The 22,597-nt window shown below is 35.9% G+C and overlaps 1 protein-coding gene across 1 annotated transcript; it reads left to right on the forward strand.

Annotated features, from left to right (window-relative positions):
• The first annotated feature begins 15,821 nt into the window (after window positions 1–15,821).
• LOC112052795 (crossover junction endonuclease MUS81) lies at window positions 15,822–22,406 on the forward strand. Its single transcript, XM_024092020.2, has 3 exons — window positions 15,822–18,308; window positions 19,124–19,550; window positions 20,329–22,406. Exons 1-3 carry the CDS (start codon window positions 17,074–17,076, stop codon window positions 20,665–20,667), a joined length of 2,001 nt encoding a protein of 666 aa, XP_023947788.2. The 5' UTR covers window positions 15,822–17,073; the 3' UTR covers window positions 20,668–22,406.
• The last annotated feature ends 191 nt before the right edge of the window (window positions 22,407–22,597 follow it).

The raw sequence follows: 22,597 nt of genomic DNA on the forward strand, positions 1-22,597 counted from the left end.
CAATTGAACCCACACCCTCCGGAATCGGAGGCAGATGTCATATCCACAGAACTATCACAGCTATGAGGATATATTTGAAAAATGCTTTCTTGGCTTAGTTCTTAAAAAAGTTTATTATCTACCTGTAGGTACATGTAGCTTTCCATTGATGAAAGAATTTTTAAATCGGATAGGCGATTTGAAAACTTAACATTTATAATTACGAGTTAGTATGGGTTTATGCTAAACCACAGTTCACCAAATCCTGTTTTCTATTGTAGATACGTGTTCCGGTCAGAGGTATTGGATATGATAACATCATGCTCAGTTTAATTGCGTATAAACCGCATCCTATTTGTGTAGCTATCAAATCATTGAATGAATTTCGATCACTAAACAAAACAATAGTTAAAATAAATACAGTTATTTATAATTTAGATACCAAATTATACATCAGATCACATCACATTATACTTCACACTAATATATAAATGCTTTGTGTAGCGGCTATTTAAGCGATTTGGCTGAAATTTAAAACACATACTTTTCATCCCGAAAAAGTACATGGTTCCCGCGGGATTTGTGAAAAACTGAATTCCACGCGGACGAAGTCGCTGGCGTCTGCTAGTTCTAAATAAACAAAGCCCAATAACTCAATATTACCCAATAAATCTTTACCAACCAACTACAAAAACATAGGTATTACTTTAATTACAAAAAACGTGCTGAAAACATGTGCTTGTAAACATTGAAGGAACTGTTTAGATTATTATTATCGAAGAATGTTTCTTGAACAGAGTATCAGGAAGTACATTAATGTACCTAATTAGGTATATTAATGTACTTAAAAAAAAATTTAAAAAAAAAATGTACTTATTAATTACTTTCGTTACTTATATGCTTTTTAAAATTTGAGTGCCCCGTTGGTCCTGTCCTATCCATAACCTCCGGACTTTGGTTGCTTTGAATTTGGCTGTATTTTTTGAGAAACAGTTGTCACCCCCATCTCCCTTGACGCTTTTGATGCATCAATATTTAAAATATCTCTAAAGTTCGCACTCTCAAAATCTAAATGTTAAACTATCTAGATATACGAGTATTTTATTCACGTGCTCCTATTCATCTAGATTTATTGTCACTGGTGGCAACCCTATAAAGGCGGGATAAACATCTAATACCTATGGTCTAGCACGAGGTAAATGCATGATAGTGTTAGTGTAACTGTAAGTTTATATTATTAACTAACGGACGCCCGCAACTTTGTTGGCGTTTTTGTTTTTCACAAATCCCAGGGGAACCATGACTTTTTGCGGGATAAAAGTACTTTTACCTACCTACCTACTTTTAATTCCAAAGTTTAATTTGTCTCAATACCAAATTTTATCCAAATCGACTCAGTGGTTTAGCTGTAAAAGATATCAGATAGACAGACATATAGACTCACTTTCACATGTATAATATAAGTATGGAGTATACATTTTACAGTCGCTATATATTGTTAACTTAATTTACATATAAATGCAAAAGGTCACAAAATCTCGTAAACCGTTTGACGTACAAAGATGAAGTTTGGCATTTTATAGTTAGTAGGTGTCCGCCAAGAACGAATTTTGCGACAGGGCCGGAATAAGGAGGTCTTAAGGATACGGTAATTCAGAAATAAAATATCACGTTTCTCTAACAGTGAAGGAAAAACATCGTGAGGAAACCTGCATACCAAAGAATTTTCGTAATTCTCTGCGCATGTGAAGTCTGCCAATCCGCATTGGGCCAGCGTGGTGGACTATTGGCCTAACCCCTCTCATTCTGAGAGGAGACTCGAGCTCAGCAGTGAGCCGATTATGGGTTGATCAAATCAAAGGATACGATTGACAAAGTATGTAGGTGCTAGGTGACCTAGACCTCGAAGGTCCAGCGGTTAACCGTTTCGAGTGACGAGATCCTGGGTTGTGGATCGACGAATGAAATGCTGATCTGTTTTTTTTTTAAATGTTTTCGGTATGTGATGAATGCTGATGATGAAATGCTTTTTAAATGTTCAACCAACGGAGTTGAGAAGTTTGGTGGTGGAATCACACCACGGAGAACCGTCGGCGTCGGTACCGGTCACTTGTGTACCAATTTTATATTCCAACTAGATGACGCCTCGCGGTTTCACCCGCGTGGTTCCCGTTCCCGTAAGAATCCGGGAATAATATATAGCACATAGCCTTCCTCGATAAATGGGCTATCTAACACTGAAAGAATTTTTCAAATCAGACCGGTAGTTCCTGAGATTAGCGCGTTCAATCAAACAAACAAACTCTTCAGCTTTATAATAATAGTATAGATTTTTTTTTATTTTTAAATATGACCAATAATAGAAGTCCTAATGCCCTCCAATTAGTCAGGAAAGACTGTATTAGAAGCGTTTATCTAGATTTATTGTCACTGGTGGTAACCCTATCACGGCGGGAGAAACACCTAATATGTACCTATGGTCTGGCACGAGGTGACTGCATGTTGACATATTATTAGCTCTGCCTTCACTCGTTGTTGTAGTCATTATATGTAATAATTATTATATAATAAATGAACTATTGAATGTCAGTGTTGTTTTACTTAATTTTCCACTCACTATGAATGTTTATTAGTAGTATATGTAGTATATAAATGTATATGATGAAAAGCAGCTATCTAGAACCCATAATACAAGTTACACTGTACACTTTGGGGCTAGATAGTGATGTGTGTATTGTTTAAATAGATTTATTTACTTATAGGTTTTATTATAGGGTAGACTAGTGTAGGGGTAGGGTAAAAGGGTAGGAGTAGGGTATTGGTAGGTGTAGGGTATGGTAGGTTTTGGGTGGGAGTAGACTAGGATAGAGGTAGGGAATGAGTCAATTCGAAGCTTGGCCGGGTCCGCTAGTGATGATATAGAATGCTAACCGAAAAAGTTTTCCTTACAGTGGAAAAACATTAGTCCAACGGGCGAATCGAACTTGAAACCTCACGTCCGGCTATTTAACTTATATATGGTGCTATTGAATATATATAGCTTAAACTGACCGTTCACAGGCAACCTATTTTGTTTCTTTTTAGTACCGTACCTATACGATATACTATTCTTTTCTTAAAAATAAATAACCAATGCAGCGTTTAAAAAACCTTTGAAATTTTCCTTCGCTCGGAAAATAAATCAGATACAACAAAATACGAAACAGTTTTAATATTTTTTTTTATTCTGATGTTATTCTTTAGTATTTTGCAATTTCCGACGACAAAATTTGTTTAAAACTTCCATTGAAGATTGTGTGCCCACTCCCACTAGGCACACTGAGCCGGTGGTAAAGTCAGTAGTCTCTAAAAACAGACAAAGAAAAAGCGATTGTAAGCTAAGCTTACTAAAAATGCACGAGTTTTGACTTCTCCAGCTGGATAGACTTTAGCGGTAAGCTTAATTTTAAGGCAGAATTGGAAAAATGTAAGATGAATGGGGAGTTTACAAAATTTCCCGATGTAATCCGGATTTTTTTTACCATCGCTAATATGAAACTAATTTACCATGCGTACATCTTGATGAGGCGGATGACTTTTTTGTTTACGAAAATTCTCAATTTTGGTAAAAATTTTACTTGATAATATTCGATGGTATTTCCTCCTTGTAGTGTTCCACGGATCCTGGACTATACTAAGATACTAAATAAAACAAAAGTAAATATAAACTTAGTATTTTTATTGCTAACTCTGGTGCTGAGCATTATTTCCACTACGGAGCTTAGACAGTAAACGTGCTAGGTACGCTGTTTCTTCAGAATTTCTTCTCTTAAAAGACAAGCTATGCACTCATGCTTTAGTACTAAAACTCGACATTGTATCTTCTACATATTTATGTGCAGCCCATCTTAAGCCGGGAATAATAAAGGAAGACTGCTCTCGATTATACACATATAAGACGCGGTACAATGTACTGAACATAATGGATATTTTATTCACGTATGCAGAGATATCTTTGTCGTCCAAACAATAAGAGCGGTGAATAATATCCACAGACTATGGACCTTTATAAATAGCTATTGTGCAATAAAATTTAATTCTAAGCTCGCGTTAAGTAAGATGGATACGGCTATAAAGCGATGTGACTCTTTGAATTATAAGACTACGAGATTAGTGGAAGTTCTTTCATAAATATTCGGATCGTACTTTAGAAGTTACTGTGTTTTAATCATCACGAATATTTAGGGTCACTGCGAACTTTTGAGTAATAACCCACACCTAATACATAGTTGTGAGAGGAGACTCGAGCTCTGCAGTGAGCCGAATATGGGTTGATAACGAATTCATAGTTTAAAAAGGCATGAGAGCTAAGTTGTAAATATGTGTGATTTCTCATTACAAACAATCAATCTGCCTGCGATAGGCATGGCATTTTTTATGAAAGTTAAAAGTCAGTCAGCCTATGCTCCTATCGTAGATAATTTTTGATACATTTCACTCTCAACAGTCAAAGCATAAACAACATCAACATTTCTTTTTATATTTTTCTGACTAGATTTGAGACATCGTGGCATAGTCGACAATAACTTAGCTTTGTGGAAAGCCTACTGAAAATCCGTTACCACGATACTGACGGTTGGAGATATGGTAAGTTATACGTTGGAAAATTGAAAGACTACCTTCTGAAAGAGCCACTGTCCAAAAAACTTCTCCATAAAAATAAAAAGCTATGACCTCCAACAATTTCTGTTAAAGATCACAGCTTGCTTCAAAAGAAAGATACATTTACAAAAAGCATCGAAATACTTCTGGGCCGAATGATTAATGTACCCGTGAAAATATCAATATGTATAAAGTAGGAACGAAAAGCTTTGCACAGTTACTTGTACTACTAAGTATTCTGTGGTTCAGTCTCTTTTGGGAAGTGCTACGCTCGCGTTTCAATTTTCTATCTTTTATTTATTACCAACACGTCTGTAGGATCTCTCGGATACGAGTGATCGTGATCGAAGTATGAATTTCTTATGCTGCTTTTGATCAGAGTAGACTTTCTGACGCTGTGCGCTGTGAGCAATTACTATAATGTAGCCAATGATAATTTTATAGTAAAGATATGTTACGTGGTTACAAAATCACCACAAAAAGTGATCCGATATATATCTACAGTAGGATATATTTATGTATGTAAATATAGTTTTTTTCACTTCTAGCACACAACTCGAGATTATAGACAATATTTAGGTATTTCTAGCGGACGTCCGCGACTTCGTCCGCCCTAAGACCTCTTTATTCCAGCCCGGAGACGGGAGAAGTTACTCCATTTTTACAGCGATACTACAGCGATACGACATCGTACCGGAACGCTAAATCGCTTGGCGGTAGGGTGGTAACAAGCCACGGCCAAAGCCTGTCACCAGCCAGACTTGGACCAATTAAGAAAACCTCGGCCCAGCCGGTGATCGAACTCGGGGCCTCCGTCTTGTAAAGTATCCACTATAGTATGCGCGTTATCATCTGAGTCGTCCGGTCATAAAAGTCAAAAAAGATAGGAATGTGCAGCGCGCCTACCTGCGCACCCTAATTATCGATAAACGGCTACCTGCGCACGTGCTAATGATGAGTCAATAATGATTTGGACGATTCTGATTGGTCGGTTTCTAATGTAATTGCATTGCGTATTTTTTTTGCTATAAATGTGTTTACTGCAATTAAATAAATACATTCATGTGTTACTCGTTGCGCACTATGGATACTTTATTTTCTAACGTTGATCTGAAGAAATTACATGGCGATATTAGCCCTCAAGCTCGAACACTGATTCACAACGTATTCCTGTTTCTCAATGAATTGAAAAGTGATCCGAATAAAGTGGCTTCTCTAAATTTCAACAAACCACGTGAAATGGCCGCATTTGTTTGTGGTGTGAGCAGAGCGACAGTGGACCGAATCAAGACGGAAGTATCACAATCAGGCAGTACCTGTATACCAAGAACAAATTTTAAGAAACCACAAACCGTCACTAATATTGACGATTTTGATATTTGGCAGAAGACGAAGATTCTGATGATGAAGACTCAGATGAAGATTAATTTTATTTAGTTAATAATTATATAATATGAAATATGTATTATATTAAATCAAATATTGTTAATTTTTTTAATTTTGTGAACAAGATACGATAATAAACTTTACTTATCGATAATATGTCTTTCATTGTTACACCCTTCACTAGACGGCTCCATAAGACCCATAAGTGCAAGCGAGATAGATATAGAGAAATGATTTATGGCCCTAAGACTCAGTTGTTAACGCGCGTACTATATCATAACTCCATAACATCTTCCTACGATATATTATGATAAGAATACATACTTGTAGGTATATCTTACACGCACGTAGAAGTCATTGGCGTAACGTTTAATGAAATAAAATTTATCATTTATTAACGTCATTCGGGGTTAATTTGCGTGACCCCGTCATCTGATGATCTTGTATAACACAGTTTTTACACACACAACCCCAATCATATTTGTTACGCTAGCCACCATCTGATAAGCCTACATGCCTGCGGCGCTAACGGCTTGACGTCCAATAAAACTAATCGTGTGGTGACACACGGTCAGTTTTCAAGTCAGTCAGGCATGTGAGTTTACTTGATCGTCAGTGGCTGACATTACAGCGACACATCACATACCTTGCAAATAGCCTCAGATTTAGAGGGTAGCAAACCGGGACATGCCCCATGGTGACAATTTCAGAGGGGCGACAAAATTATAATAATTATACCGCCATGGTTATTCTGCTACCAAGACACAAAATATACCAAAATATGCATAGCGGTAATACTCAGTACTTGATATTCCAGTTCTGGGGATGCCATCAGACAATATGACCCCAAACTACTATTTCCAAAGGAACTACACCGTTGAGATACCCGATCGGGACAGGTGGCTAAAAAATGAAATAACTTGGAAAGCGGGAAGCCTAAAGTGCTACACCGATGGTTCCAAGTCAGGAAAAGACGTAGGCTGTAGAACCTATGGAGAGAAGCCCAGGGTGAAAATTCACCGGAACCTGGGAACGTATACCTCCATCTTCCAGGCAGAGGTGTACGCCATTATTGACTGTGCGGAAGCCTTGCAGCAAAACAACTACGTTAACAGAACTATTTATATTCACTCTGACAGCCAAGCGGCTCTTTCAGCCTTGTCCGCGGAGGTTATTACCTCTAGACTTGTTGAAAACTGCTGGCAATGTCTGAATAACTTGGGCAACCGTAATCAGGTTATCCTTCGCTGGGTTCCAGGGCATGCAGGAATAGTCGGCAACGAAAAGGCAGACCAACTTGCGAAACTAGGCGCGAGGTTACCACAGACAGGACCTGAACCCTTCTGTGGTCTCACTCACCCTGTTAACTTACTGTTACTACGACACCCTTATTCGCTGGAGAAAACTTCCAGGAATGAATCACTCAAAAGCGCTAGTAAAATCCTTCAATAAGAAGGCTGCTTCAGACCTACTAGCGCTTAGTAGGAAAAACCTATGTATCTTAGTGCGGGCACTTACCTGACACTGTGGACTCAATAGACACATGTTCAATCTTAAACTCCGGGACACAGATCTGTGCAGACTCTGCCTAGAGGCAGAGGAAACACCTATGCACATCTTATGCAATTGCCCAGCTCTAATACATAAACGCAACCTCCACTTAGGGCATTACACAATGGATCCAGAGGAGGTGAAACACATCCCAGCCAAGAAACTGCTACTGTACCTGGCAGCAACCAGTATTGGAGGGGATATCTAGTCAGTGGCGATCACAATAGATCGGTAACGGTCAACGTGATACAGGACCTCAAGAGACCTGCAGAGCCGCGACATCAAGAAGAAGAAGAAGCGGTAATACCTACTTACTTCCCGCTCTTATTTAGCAAGAAAATTAGTTCAGCTTTTAAAAAATACCGTTTTTGTTTATTTACCAACTTACTCTAGTCTTAATGCTCGAAGAAAGATTAAATGTTCTCTTTAACATTGTGAAAATGTTTAATAGACCCTTTGATTATTTATTAAAGCATTACTAACATCAAAAAAATCACGTATTTAAGTACCTACATAATCTGCATAAGTACCTACGTCATTATTCTAAAATGCATGGTTTTATTCGCAAAAAGTTCGATATATATATTCGTCGAACTTCCCCTTAGTTGGTATATATCCAAAGATTTCTAAGTTATTCTTAGATGCAAGGTTTTATCGCAAAAACTTTGATATAAGTTCGTCCAACTTCCCCTTACCTGGTAGGTATATATCCTTTACGTTATAAAATATTTATATTTAAACCCTATTAAACGTAATTAAAGACCTTATAAAACAATTACCTTACAATAGTAGATATATAGATAAATAAAGTAAGTACATACAATGTAGCTTTACCTTAAATATTGAACTCACACCAATAAAACATATGTGATTTACCCTAGCCGTCGCCTCTACTAAACGGAGTTGTTGTAAACTCGAGTAGTTTCCGAAGTGAATTTCGCTTAAAACTCATATTAGAAACGTCTGCCCGGCTTCAGTTCAAAGGAAACTGGCGAAATAAAAGATATTCTCGGTGTAAAGAAAAATCTTAGTAACTGACAAACACTTATGTATCCCAGGCGTCGTCTAATTTGAGCTGTAACGGTGCGGTACAATGGAAAACTTCAAATCAACCATTCTTAATCTGTGGCCCAATGAAAAAAAATATTTGTCCGCAAAACCATGCAAGAAACATTATTTAAACGTGAAAACGAATTTACAGAGATATAATATATCTTTGGCATAAAATTATAATCCTACTAGCAGACGCCGCGCGGTTTCACCCGCGTAGTTCCCGTTTCCTTAGGAATATCTATACTTATAATAAATCTGTAGAGAGGTCAATTCTGTACATGAAATATATTTCCAAAATAACTATCAGGGGGTGATTAGTGATCGATACTGATGCCAAAAATGCAATCAGTAAAATTTTTGTCTGTCTGTCTGTCTGTCTGTATGTTCTTTATAGAAACAAAAACTACTGGACGGATTTTAACGAAACTTGGTACAATTATTCTACATACTCCTGGGCAGGTTATAGTATACTTTTCATTACGCTACGATCAATAGGAGCAGAGAAGTGAAGAGAAATGTTGAGAAAACGGGAGAAGTTACTCAATTTTTTAAGCTTCCGTCGCGTGTGCAGCCTTAATGGTTAAAGCTACATAGAAATCATGTATGACAGAAATGTTCTCTTTAAAATTATCTATAAAAACACAACAGCATATATATGTCTATCTTTTATGGTTGACTCACAATAACACGTGTAACTCCCGATAGCTTAGCAGTTCGGAGCTTTCTAATTATATTTGTCAACTCTCATGTTTATAACACTCATCACTCATCTCTAACTAAAAAAGTTAACATTATTACCTATTTAATAAAAAAAGAATCATAAAAATCGGTAAAGAAACACCAAAGTTATACAAGAAATACGCTAAGCCATCGCGCGTGAATACTAATTCATGCTATATGGATTATTTTTGTGTAACGGTTGCCGCGCTCGACGCGACTCGCGGGGGAGGGAATAAATAAAGAAGTGCAGCCTTAATGAGTAGGGTAGGGGTAGGGTAGGGTAGGGTAGGGGTAGGGTAGGGGTAGTGTAGGGTAGGGTAGGGGTAGGGTAGGGGTAGGATTGGGATAGGGTAGGGTAGAGGTAGGGTAGGGTAGGATAGGGGTAGTTGAAAGTTTACGACTTTCACGCGGACGAAGTCGCGGGCGTCCGCTAGTGGGGATAATATAAAGCTTATAGCCTTCCTCGATAAATGGGCTATCTAACACTGAAAGACTTCAGACGCAATCAAGCAAACAAACAAACTCTTCAGCTTTATAAGCTTTATAATATAGATTGGCTTTGAACAATAGTAGATATAATATTTTATGTTAATAAGTCTTGGAAAAAAATTTATAATTCATTAGAGAATAATAAATAACTCAAAAATTACTCGACCGATTTTAAAAATTCGTTCATTATTAGAAAGCGTCATTACCATGTAACATTGTATTATGTTTATACCCGCATTGCTACAGCAACAAAAACCATGACGGGTGAAATCGTGGGGCATCTACTATAGTCTCAGACCAAATACATATTTGTCTGAGACTATATAAAAACATTGTTTCATTGAAGTATAGCTAAGGATCAAATTAACTCCAAATGATTGATGTTCTATGGCAGGTCATCTGTTGTTAGTACATAGCAGGTCTTATAAAGTAAAGTAGATGTGAAAAATAGTCTGTCAATATGCTTTTAAAGGCTGGTGGCCCGTAGACCCAGCTCGCGAGGCTATAAGCTCAAAAGTAATCAGAAAATTACGTGGCGATTTATCTGGGGCCCTATCCAAAGAATTCATCACGGGCTTCAGATGATATACACCACTGTTTCCATCACTAAGAGGTCAAATATTATAGCTAGTCAGTTATTTAGTTTTGCCATTCGGCCGCCGGTATAAAGGTTAAACGCAAGAATGGTTGAGGGAAATTGAATTTCATATTTCGCGACATGTTCTTGCCAAAGGATTCAGTTGTGCAGAACTGAGGCGGGAGGTATTTTGTAGGATTCCGTTGTTCAAGTGACGTGCCTACTGCCTGGTGCGGATTGTATTGGCTCGAATAACAGGTTAGTCACAGGATGAGAAATGACTTTACCTACTTTATACTTTACGTTAGTTACAATTGAATTTAGTTTACAAACACCCACAACAGTTTTTTTTTTCAGCTAGAGGTTTTTTTTTCACCATTTGACAATGTTCTGTAGTACTCGGTAGGTACCTACGAATCCAGTCATATAGTTATGTCCAAGTTTCTTTTAGCGTTTGTTTATTCAATAACACTACAAAAGACTTTTCTTTATGCTTGCGTATAATAATATTCTTTTTTGAAGTTTGGGTATTAACTAACGAACAATTTAATATATTTAGGCACATTTTAAAGAAACCTAACTATAAATGCTATACGAAACAAAATGACAAATTCTTCTTAGAGTATTTTTGCTTTTAAGTTTTACGTAGGCGCTATTAGAATCAAATGACCTATGTAGAAAAATATTATACAACAAAAAGCGGAGATACTCGTAGCTACATCTCTCCTAAGGATAATTATCTAATTACAATTATAATTAACTACTCATCTAGGCATAGTAGCTCGTAATGTAATTTTCGTTCGGTTATGTCAGGATTACAAACTTAAACACATAGAATACATTTATTATAGATACAGATAGATAGATACAGAGACACCATCTAAATAGTCAAATCTCGATATTTTAAATCCTGACTCAGCATTTAAAACATCGAGATTTAATTCTTTTTTCTAACGGAGTGAAATAAATGTCGTCCATAATTAGTTATTAGTAGATCTTAAAAGTTAAAAAGACGTACCTACTGCGTCAGCTCATCAAAACAATGGCTTATTAATCTATCTTGACAGTTTAAGCCACGTATTAAAAGAAATGATACGATACATCACGCCAGTGGCGGATTTAAAAATTTGCCACCAGTAGGCTGTTAAATTTTTGTAGAACTCTAAAATGAACTCTTAAATGTAATGTTAGTTCAGATAGTATAGACGTTTATTAGCCTCCTAATATAATTTACATCAAATAAAAATACGATAATTATTACAAAATTAAAAATCGTTACATTTTCAAGTCTCATTTTCTTTATTTCTATAAGTTAAACATTTTTGGATCTTTGCTACCCCCTAAAATCTGCCATCCTAGGCTCCAGCCTACTTAGCCTACTGATAAATCCGCCACTGCATAACGGATTAAAGAAGCTTTAGCTTTTAGCGTATACTGTTCTGTGCTTTCAACAAAATACTTCCGAAATACGAGCATTAATCAAGCTTATTCAAACAAGCCTCACAGTAATCACAATATCAAAGACGCGAAACACCCAACACGGGTGTTGTTAGCAACAACTTAATGGACGTATTGTGTAGTCAGATATACTTCAAATAACACTTGGCTCGTATTAACGTTCGTAAATACGCAATCCCTTAACGACACTACAGTTCATTCTTGGAGGTTACGTAAATCTGGAAACGTATTTGTAAAACGCCCCGTCGTTGGTCTAGTTGGGTGGTTAGCTTATGTGGTCATGACTCATGAGGTCGACTCCAGCTACCCTATTCACTATTTTTGACGTATACTTATTGACGTATACGAAATTGAGGTTCTATGTAATAATGTAACAAATATCATCCGGTGGTTAGTGGTACATGTCATACAGTAGGTAGATGTCAATGTTTATCCTACTAATATTATAAACGCGAAAGTTTGTATGGATGTTTGTTACTGTAACGCCGCAAACTACTGAGGAAACTAGGAAATAATCCTAGATACGCCAATGGATGAGTCTTTATTCCAATCTTTTCTAAGATAGGCGGTCCTGTAATGGTCCAGTTAAGTTCATCATAATCAGTCTATAAATAACGGACTACTATAGTACCAAGCCTCCCTCCATATGGATATGGAGCTTAGACCTGATGGCTAAACGAAATAAGCTTAAAATTATTTCATAGCAATTATAAAACATTTGTACGAAACGGCTTCAATGTTATTTCGTGTAATTCAATTAGTAAATAATTCGTTTATCCCCGGTTTCTGAAACTTCACTTTGAAAAAGACCATCGCAAGACTTCGGCTGGCAAATAGCTTAAACGGTACACTCTCTAGAGTATAGTCTAGACGATGGCCTATCATAATAGGCTATCGGCTATAGCGACCGCCCATGTAGTGCCAGTACGAGAGTTTTCCACAAGGCCCAAGTCGCGGGCCTCTGCCCACTAGTTTTTTATTCAGTTTATTATTGCAGGTACTTCTGATACTCCTATAGGAACTTAGATTAGTCAAATAATATAAGCCACACTAAAATAGTTAGAAGATTTGTAGGTAATTTTTTAATTGAAGTCCTCATGGGTTCATTAAGGCTTTCGAGAAAAATATCATAATCAATTTTTTATTCTTTCACAAGTTGTGTACACAAACTAATGCTTACTTTCATCTATTTAATTAAAGTTCTTGGTTGATTTCACAGAATATAGAATAATCTTGACAAGCAACGTGGTGAAGCCGGTGAAACCCATAAAAACCCCAAATGACACGCTAACAACAATTAGTTAATAATTAATATATTAATCAATAATTACTAATAAAAAAAGACTCCATCTTATTTCTTTAGTTTTTGTGAACAGTGTTGTGCTGACTCGAGAAAGTATTCGTTTTTGAATATTTTATTTGGAACGGCTACGAAACCTTCGTGTTTTGCGCGTGCTGTCTGCCTGTTTATTATTCTTTAACATGTGGTTGATTTGATCAACCTTTCAGTAACTGGTAACTAGGGTTCAACATTTTATATTCTGGCATCAAGACCACGTTTACATTCGGCCGTCTGAATAATTTATAATTTGCTTTATTAGGATTTAATTTACCAATTTTGTTTTAGTAAATTGAATAATAAATTACGTTTTAAGGATTGGTGATCCTTGAACTTATTTTGCTAAAGTTTTCAAAATAATATTTTCTTTCAAACTCGTCCCGATTTTGGCGGAACATCCCGATTTTTAAATCACAATCGAGCAGAGTACCTACTGAGAAAGCGCGGGCGGTGGCACGGCACACTCACCTTATGTCAGCCACTGACATTCAAGTATAGACATGCCTGCAGCGCTAACGGTTTGATATCCGATAAAACTGATCGCGTGTTGGTCGTGATGTCATGCATCGTCAATGGCTGACATATGATTAAAAAAATTATTTTTTAAAACGCCATATTTTTCTAATAAATAAAACTTTTTTGATTTTGATTTATGTTTGTTTTTTTATGGGTTTTACCGACTTCACAACGCTGTTTGTAAAGATTCATTCTGTATGATCTTTATTCTGTAGTATAAATACAAATTATGCAAGAAGCCAAGAAGTAGAATCTCTCTACTCGTTTTAAGGCCTAGTTCAGAATACTTTAGTATTTTTGTTGAGTAAGTACGATTTTTGGGCGATAAATACAAAAATTGTTCGTATTCGACTAAAATACCGAATCGAACCGACTAGTCCGAACTAGGCCTAAGCCTTACCGGACTGGTAAAAAAAATATGTCAATTTAATGAAACAGTTTAATCGCGTGGTTGAAGATTATTCAACGCTCTTTAACTATAACAATGCCCTATAATAATTACTTACTTCACAGACTTTGATCAAAAGACAACGCGAGTTCACCCCGATGTAGGGGAGACATAAATATTACGAGGGTAAACTGGTATTAATACCAGACCTGGTGGTCCGATACGTTGGTCTCAAAAAGTTTTTAAATGTATGTAGTTGTAGTCATTTATCACAAGTGTATTCCTTATACAATCATATTCAGTGCAAAATAAGAATACAAACAAGATCTAAACTAGGTATTATAATATTATAGAGGTGCGATTTGTGAGGTTGTATGTAGTGGTAGGGTAGGTAATCTCTGGATCTACCGATTTTGATGAGTAATTCTTTTAAGTAGGTAGTACGCAACTTGAAAGCCACGTTATTTGTGAGTATCAGAGATTACCCCAAATTTTACCTCTATAAAATATTGGTATAAATTACCAAAGATTTTTATACTATTAGGTATGTCACTAACGCGTAAACGATACATAATTTCTTGATTTTTTATACATAATGATGACTTCTAGGTGAGGTTGGTGAGGTGCTCTTTGTGTTATGATTGTTTATCCATCGAGTGGGAACTCGCAGTGTCGAGTTCACGAACGCCGGGACTCTCTTTGAATGGCCTCTGTTTGCTTTGTTTAATTAATATTTCAGACAAAAGGCTACAGGAAGATATCTTGGAATCATGCATAATAAACAGAATTTAATTTAAAGCATTTAAATTAGGTATTTGAAACAGTGAACGCCGTGGTTTTGCAAGTGGGAGCTCGGATTTTGATTTCAGGATTTTTTTTTTAATACAAATAGGCTCGCGTTTGACCATGATCTAACCTGAAGTGTAGATAAGTACAGTCTAAGATGGGACACACTTGCCTAGAAGGTGTCTATTCACTCTTGTTTTGAAAATACCCAAGTTATAAGATTCAGGAAACACTGACTTGGGAAGGGTATTCCAAACCTTAGCCGTGTGTACGAGAAAAGAAGCTTATGCTCGGAGAGTGGATAAAACGAGTGTGGGGGATAAATATTTTATCCTCTCCCCGTGGATAAAATTCTCCCATTTTATCCCCCGATTCCGGCGCGTACAGAAACTAGGCGGGTAAAACCACCTGGCGACAGCTTAAGAAAAACAATATTACGATTTTTGTTTAAGTAGACAATGACAAGTCCCCTTATAACTTCTGAGTTGTAGGACTCAAGATATAGACATCCCACAATAATTCACTTTCATCTATACTGATTGCTGAGGGATTTTCTTTAAAGTTAAACAAAAATGAAAAGAGCTGCCAACTTAGTGTAAGTACATCGGTAGAAAAATCGGGAGAATTTCCATGTTTTCTCAAAAATCGTTGCATTTCGTAATATTGGTCGAACAGAGCCCATTTAGGTAGAAATACCGAATAATCGGTAGCTTCGAGACCGCTGAAACAATTAACAAATTAGATGGTGTTTTACCGTATCATAAACAACAATAAATTGCAGAGGTAAGGTAAAAAACATGTCGTCGATGTCGTCCTTATAAAATTAAATCGATTTGTTAGTGTTGGATTTTATATCGATTTTGTAAAATCGCTAACACTGATTTAAATTGTTACGTTCCTGTCCAAAGAATGTATACTCCATACACGAAAACGTTGGACGTAACAGCGACATTATTTCCGCATACGAAATATTTTTGAATTAAAGTCAACGGAAATTTCAAATGGTAATTTTCAATTTTAAGCTTTTTATTCATCGAGATTTAATAAAACACTTACTTAATTTTAAAATATTTAAAGAAACCAATTTGAGAAAAACAAAAAAAGACAAAAATGTTTTCTTAAAATATTACCCAGGATCGAACTCAAGATTATTATTTTGTACGTTGGTCATAAATCAATAATCCAAATGGTTATGTAGAACTTAGTCGATTTGTTTTTACTATTAGAAAGAATACAATAAGGAACTTATGCTAACTTATCCTAATAACTATACGAATCATGCCCACGTGGAATGATGACAAGAATACTGGCTGCGCGCTCTACAGCCAGGCCCAAAAATGAGCCAGCCCTTCTGTCACCAGTCGAGTCAACTAGCCGCGGTGAATTTGTTTGCACTGTGATCAAGGCCCAAGGGTCTCCACGGCAAAAAATACAATTAGGTAACTCTCAGTCAGAGAGGCATACTTGAGCCACTTACCGGGTTCAGCTGTTTCTGCTGCGGCTCCTGGTCTTGATTTTGCCTCCCTGATATGACACGGTGCTTATGTGTCAACGCATGTAGCTTCCCACATTAGGGCCCGCCCCATTTCCCAGGGAACCAGTGTCAATCCATCAGGTCTCTTGCCATCATCCCGACTTATTCCTGAAGCTCGATTAGCGCAGGAATATTTATGCTGGCACGAGCCCTTTTTTAAGCCATTAAGAGAGCCATGCCGAAATAGCCTACCGCCACTCCTTTGGAATGAAAGCCCGTGAATTCCAAATTTACTTACCCGTTTTCCACATAAACATTTGTGCTCTAAGCACATTTTCGAAATTATTGTACGCTTACTGTCTGAAATGATTCTGGAGCACATAGATAGTAATTTATTTCCGCAACCAACCATAAATAATCATGTTCAAAAGTCTTTGTACTGAAGTTTCGACATTCAACCCCATGATCTATTCAATGTCAACTGTCAACTGTAAAGTGTCAAGTGTCTGTGCAAAGACTAAAAAATCAATACTGTGTTCATTGTATTTGTATTTTACCGCTCGAGTATTCAGTGTTGATTGTTGTTGTGCTTGCAAATATTTATATTTACTTTTATTCCATGTTTTAAGTTTAGTACGTACTATAGTTATGTTTATTTTATTGTCATAATCATGTCTGAATAACTTAATGCAAGTAATTTTTGAGTATGAAGCAGAATGAGTGTCGAAATCGGCAAAAGAATCACTTTCAAGCGTACTAGACCTAATCCTCTTTTTCACGATTGGTTAGAAGAGTTGTACGAAGAAGCGAAGCAAAATGGTAGTAAAATCGAATGTAAGTTGAAAGAAGCTCTAGATTCTATCACGAAGTACCCTTTACCTTTGGAATCTGGTGCCGAATGCGCTGTCTTAAAAGGGTTCGACAAACGCTTGTGTTTATTTCTCGATAAACGTTTAAAGGTGTACAAACACAATCAATGTGTAGTAGAGACATGTTCAAAAACAACAGACACGTCTGGTGACGAAAGTGATGTAGAACATGATACGCCTGGTGTAAAAAATGATGTAAAACTTAATGAAACTAGTGAAAGAAATGATGTAAAACTTAATTCACCTGGTGAAAGTAATGATGTAGGACCTTGTTCACCATGTGAAAGAGATGATGTAGTACTTAATTCGACTGGTAAAGAGAGTGATTTAGAACATACAGTTGTATCACATTCCGTTAAAAGTAATGTAGAGCCTACACCAAGTTCCTCATTTGTTAACACAAATGTTTCTAAGACCAGACAAACTAGAAATGTAGAAAAGAGAAAATACAGGCCACCATTTAGATCTGGATGTTATGCCTTATTAATGGCTCTTTCAGATTTAGTGAACAATCAATCAATGAGTAAAGAAGAATTAAAACTGGCAGCTCAGAAGTATTCTGACAGTGATATAAGTTTAGAGTGGAAGCATATGACTCAGCTAGTAAAAAAGGGTCTAGTTTGTAAGAGAATTAATAACAAAAAAGTACAATTTTGCTTAACTGAAGATGGATTTTCTCTAGTAGCTGAATTTCATCATCATGCTCAGAAGAAAACAGCTGTTGATGATTCAAAAGATATTAATTCAAAGAATGCTGAAAGTGATACAAATGATTTACTTTTTGATGAAAATGAATGTTCAAGTAATAAAGTAGCTGTTGCAAAAAATGCAAGAGTTATGAGCAAAGGTACACTACATGATAAAAATGATACAGAAAGTCATTTAATCAATGATTCCAATACTGTTTCGAAAAATGTTGAAGCTATAAATAGTATCAATCCTATAGAAGATACAGGAACTGCCTCACTTGTTAAAAATACGAGTTCTGATGTAGAAAACCATGTTGATTACAACAGTTTGATAGAAATGGAGCCAAACTCTTTTGATATAATACTGCTTATAGATAAGAATGAAACCAGTGGGTAGGTATTTTAAAAATAATTTAATAATTTTTTAGGGATCATTGTTTTTGGTACAGTACTTCTATCATTGACGGCCTCTGTGGCGCAGTGGTATGCGCGGTGGATTTACAAAACGGAGATCCTGGGTTCGATCCCCGGCTGGGCAGATTGATATTTTCTTAATTTGTCCAGGTCTGGCTGGTGGGAGGCTTCGGCCGTGGCTAGTTACCACCCTACCGGCAAAGACATACTGCCAACCAATTTAGTGTCCAGTATGATGCCGTGTAGAAACAGAAAGGGGTGTAGATTTTCATCCTCCTCCTAACTAGTTAGCCCGCTTCCATCTTAGATTGCTTCATCACTTACCATCAGGTGAGATTGTAGTCAAGGACTAACTTGTAAAGAAAAAAAAAATCCTTTTTTCTACTTTCAAGCAACATTGGGTGAAATTACAAGCCACATTTATGCTAAAGCTGTACTGTGATAGCCCGGTGGATATGACCTCTGCCTCTGATTCTGGTGAGTGTAGGTTGGAATCTGGGCTGTCAGAGAATTTTCTTAATTCTCTGTATGTATGAAGTCGGCCAATTCTCATTGGGCCTGTGTGGTGGACTATTGGTCTAACCCCTCTCGTACTTTTGTATGCCTAGTATACAACCAAAGACATTTATGTTGTGAGACAGACAAAATGTGAACCAATGGCGAGAGTCCAAGTCCCGTGGTGCTATTGGTGGACATATAATGATAATTTGGTTGCATGTTAGGCATACAGATGTGCTCACAGCTCACCAAGAGCTTTTAAACTTAATAATTTGTCTATTACCAATTATTTTCAGAGTAACAAAAAAGAATGATCCAACAGTAACACTATTTAACAAATACGATTCCCTGAAGTGTGAGTACAGGAGCTTAAAAGTAGGTGATTTCACTTGGGTGGCTCGAAGCAAAAGCAACAAAGATCAAGAATTAGTGTTGCCATATGTGGTCGAACGTAAAAGGATGGACGACTTTGGCAGTAGTATAAAAGATGGCAGATTTCATGAACAGAAATTCAGGCTTAGGAGATGTGGATTGAATAATGTCATTTATTTGGTAGAAAATCATGGTAGCAATAAACACGTGGGCATGCCCGTGCAATCACTGATGCAAGCTTTAGCCAACACGAGTGTCCAAGATGGATTTAAAGTTCATGTTACTGAGTCTTTGGCCCATTCAGTGGGGTTCCTGGTTGTAATGACTTCGAGGCTGATATATGAATATAAGGTAAGGATTAATTGATTGTCTGTACATAATAGATAAGTTGAACAGTTTGTTGCTCTGGTTGAATGCTCCTATCTCAGTTGGCCTTATTCACTATTTTAGTCTTTGTATTTAACTTATTAAAATAAACATCACATCAATTGACAAAATGTCATATACATCAACTAGCATAGTCTTAGATAGTGAATAAGTCTACTGGACCTACAGAAATTGAAAAAATATTGTTGTTAGATAGTATTTTTATTGAAGAGGGTTAAAGGCCAACTTCTCATTACAACCAATGGGAGGATTACAAAATATTAATAGCAAAACCAAAAAAGTTTCACCCGCATAGTTCCTGATTTTGTGGAGATACCTACAGGCACAGATTAAGAATAAAAGGCAGATGGAGCGCACGGAACACGACAGTGTCATAGTTGCTCTAAATACAAAATTCAAAAACGAATACATTCTCAAGTCAGTAGGACACGAAGCTTCGCATCAGTAATTTTCAATATTATTCAAGAAAAATGGCGTCTTATGTTTTTAAAGATTTTAAAAACTGTTAACAAAAACTAAATAAATAAAATGGTGTATTTTTTTATTGGTAATTATTGATTATTATATTAATTTACGTAGGTAATTGTTGTTAGTGTTAAATTTTTAAATACAAAGTTTGTGTATGCGGATGATGATAATTTAAAAAGAATTTTCAAAATTGGTTCAATAGATCTTATTACCCTGTACTTAGTAGTATAATTAAAGCACAAGTTTATTTACCTATTTAATGATTTGATTTCAGAACAAATCATTAAAAGGCCACAACGGGGAGCCAAAAGAAGATATCCTCATGAGATTCGACTATTTTAACAAATCGTCAGTAAAGAACAAGGCCCTGTGCGTCACAGACACATTCATAAAGCTACTGTTGCAGCTGAAAGGTGTTTCAGTAGAGAAGGCTTTAACAATAACCAACGAGTACAAAACTCCTCGATCGTTGATAGAGAAGTATGGCAGTTGTGATCAGAAAGAAGGAGAAATGTTATTAGCGAATCTCAAGTTTGGCGAACTTAATCGCAGTGTAGGGCCTGGTGTCAGTAAATCAATATATCAACTGTTCACGTTTAGAAATGTGACTTAATGTTATATTAAAGTCTCGTATGATCCGGCCGCTCAGAGGTTGCGTTTCTGACAGGTCGTTATCGAATGGGCGATGTAACCCCGAACTGGCGTACAATGTTGTTAAACTGCGTTATTTCAAAGTTATATTAACTGTTTGTCTTTGTAGTGAGACAAAAAAAAAGAGCCAAACGGAATTATGACAGATTTTTATATTGTATATAATTTAGGAGTATACTAATAGTAAAGCAATTTCGTAAAGTAACAGGGTATCTGCGATCATTACTTTCGGAGATACAGGGATTTAAAGGGTTAGATTTGCGACACTGCCGCGGATCGCTAGAAAAACGCTCCATACAAAATGGTACGATTTAATGACGTCGTAGGTACATAATGATTGTTAGAATTGTATGGGCGTTCAAACAAAATTACTAATATCTTTGTTATTGGTGCGTTTTTGTTTATAATTTATAATCATGTTGTAAAATGTCACATTTAATGTAAGGAAGCTAAAACTATGAATGTTCATCTAGATATAAGATTTTTAATAGATTTTGAAATTTTATAATCTTATTTATTTTGCAATTATCCAGACATTCTTCACTTTTTATGTATAAATTAGTTATAAAAATCAATATAATCAAAGTCATCATCCCCATTGTAGATAATTGAATATGTTTGTGATTTGTCCCATTCGATCACGACCTGTCAGAAATGCAATCTCTGAGCGGCCGGATTTTAGTTGTTAGATTGCATGTTAGTCTTTAAAATCTATCTGTTTATAAGCTCTTCATCCATTGGACTGATTTGGAGCTTTTAGAAAACTTATTTTTTTAAGGGTCTTTGTGTGATAATGAAAAAGTCACATCAGAATTTATTATTTATAATTTACAGAAACTCGATAGTCGTTTATTATTTACTTTTATAAATTATGCGTTTATAAAGACTTTTTATTAAAGACTATTAGTTGTTAGTTTTCACGTTAGTCTTTTTTATCTGGCTGTGGATCTGAGGTCCTCAGCTGCTGGACTGATTTGGAGTTTTTTTAACTTATTTTTGTATGGTTCTTTGTGTGACAAAAAAGGTCGCAACATTTATTATTTATTTACAGAAATTCAATTTGTACTTTCATAAATTAAGTTTACAAATTATGCTTTTAAAAAGACATTTATGGAACAATTAAGGTATATTTTTTAATACAGTAGATTAAAAATAATGTTTTTTGTTTTTTCTACGGTTTAGATTTTATTCATTAACACAAAAAGTATTTTTTAAGATTAAATTATTGTTTACCTATATTTTGTACTTAGTGTAAGTTTTGTAAGTACCTGCTCAAGATAAAAGTATTGATATAATCACCTCATTTTTTTTGTTTTGAGAGGCAGTTTACTATATTTTAATACTTGGACTTTCTGGATCCGAATCTGTATTAAAATTGGCTACCTCCCAATCTATTTTTGTCTATGGTAAGGGCAGAAGCTAACAGACTTTCAGCTTCTATAAAATGGGGAAAGATTATTATCGAAGGCTCTTTCGGAGTCTGAGACAATGGTCTCGAGTTATGTAATGACGTAACTCAATTGTTATTTCCTCCTATTTAAGTATGTAAAATAATACTTTCAATTATACCTACCTTTTTTTATTTACAAATCTATTTGTAAATAAAATAGGTAGCTACCTACATACTATTTCTGAATGTATATTGAATAGTAGGTACCTATTTGTGATCTCAGCATTGAAATATATCTATTTTAAAAATTACTATATATTTTTCATTTCAAATTCCAACCTACAGATTTTTTAACTTTATGGTTTTTACTGTTAGTTAAAAAGTCAGCAGCATTACAAATAAGCCTCTATTACCTCTAGATTCTTACAGCCCTTCTAGTTTTAATTGGTATTCTAAGTACCTAGGTTAGGTCTATCTGTTTGTTACTTTTTCACGGCGAACT

This window comes from Bicyclus anynana, chromosome 13 (genome assembly GCF_947172395.1).
Source record: "Bicyclus anynana chromosome 13, ilBicAnyn1.1, whole genome shotgun sequence".
NCBI lineage: Eukaryota > Metazoa > Arthropoda > Insecta > Lepidoptera > Nymphalidae > Bicyclus > Bicyclus anynana.

Excerpts from the sequence above, each read along its gene's own strand:
- LOC112052795 (XM_024092020.2), top strand. The coding sequence starts at position 17,074 with ATGAGTGTCGAAATCGGCAAAAGAATCACTTTCAAGCGTACTAGACCT. Across the intron at positions 18,309-19,123 it reads GATAAGAATGAAACCAGTGG|AGTAACAAAAAAGAATGATC; the intron begins GTAGGTATTTTA and ends AATTATTTTCAG. Across the intron at positions 19,551-20,328 it reads GGCTGATATATGAATATAAG|AACAAATCATTAAAAGGCCA; the intron begins GTAAGGATTAAT and ends ATTTGATTTCAG.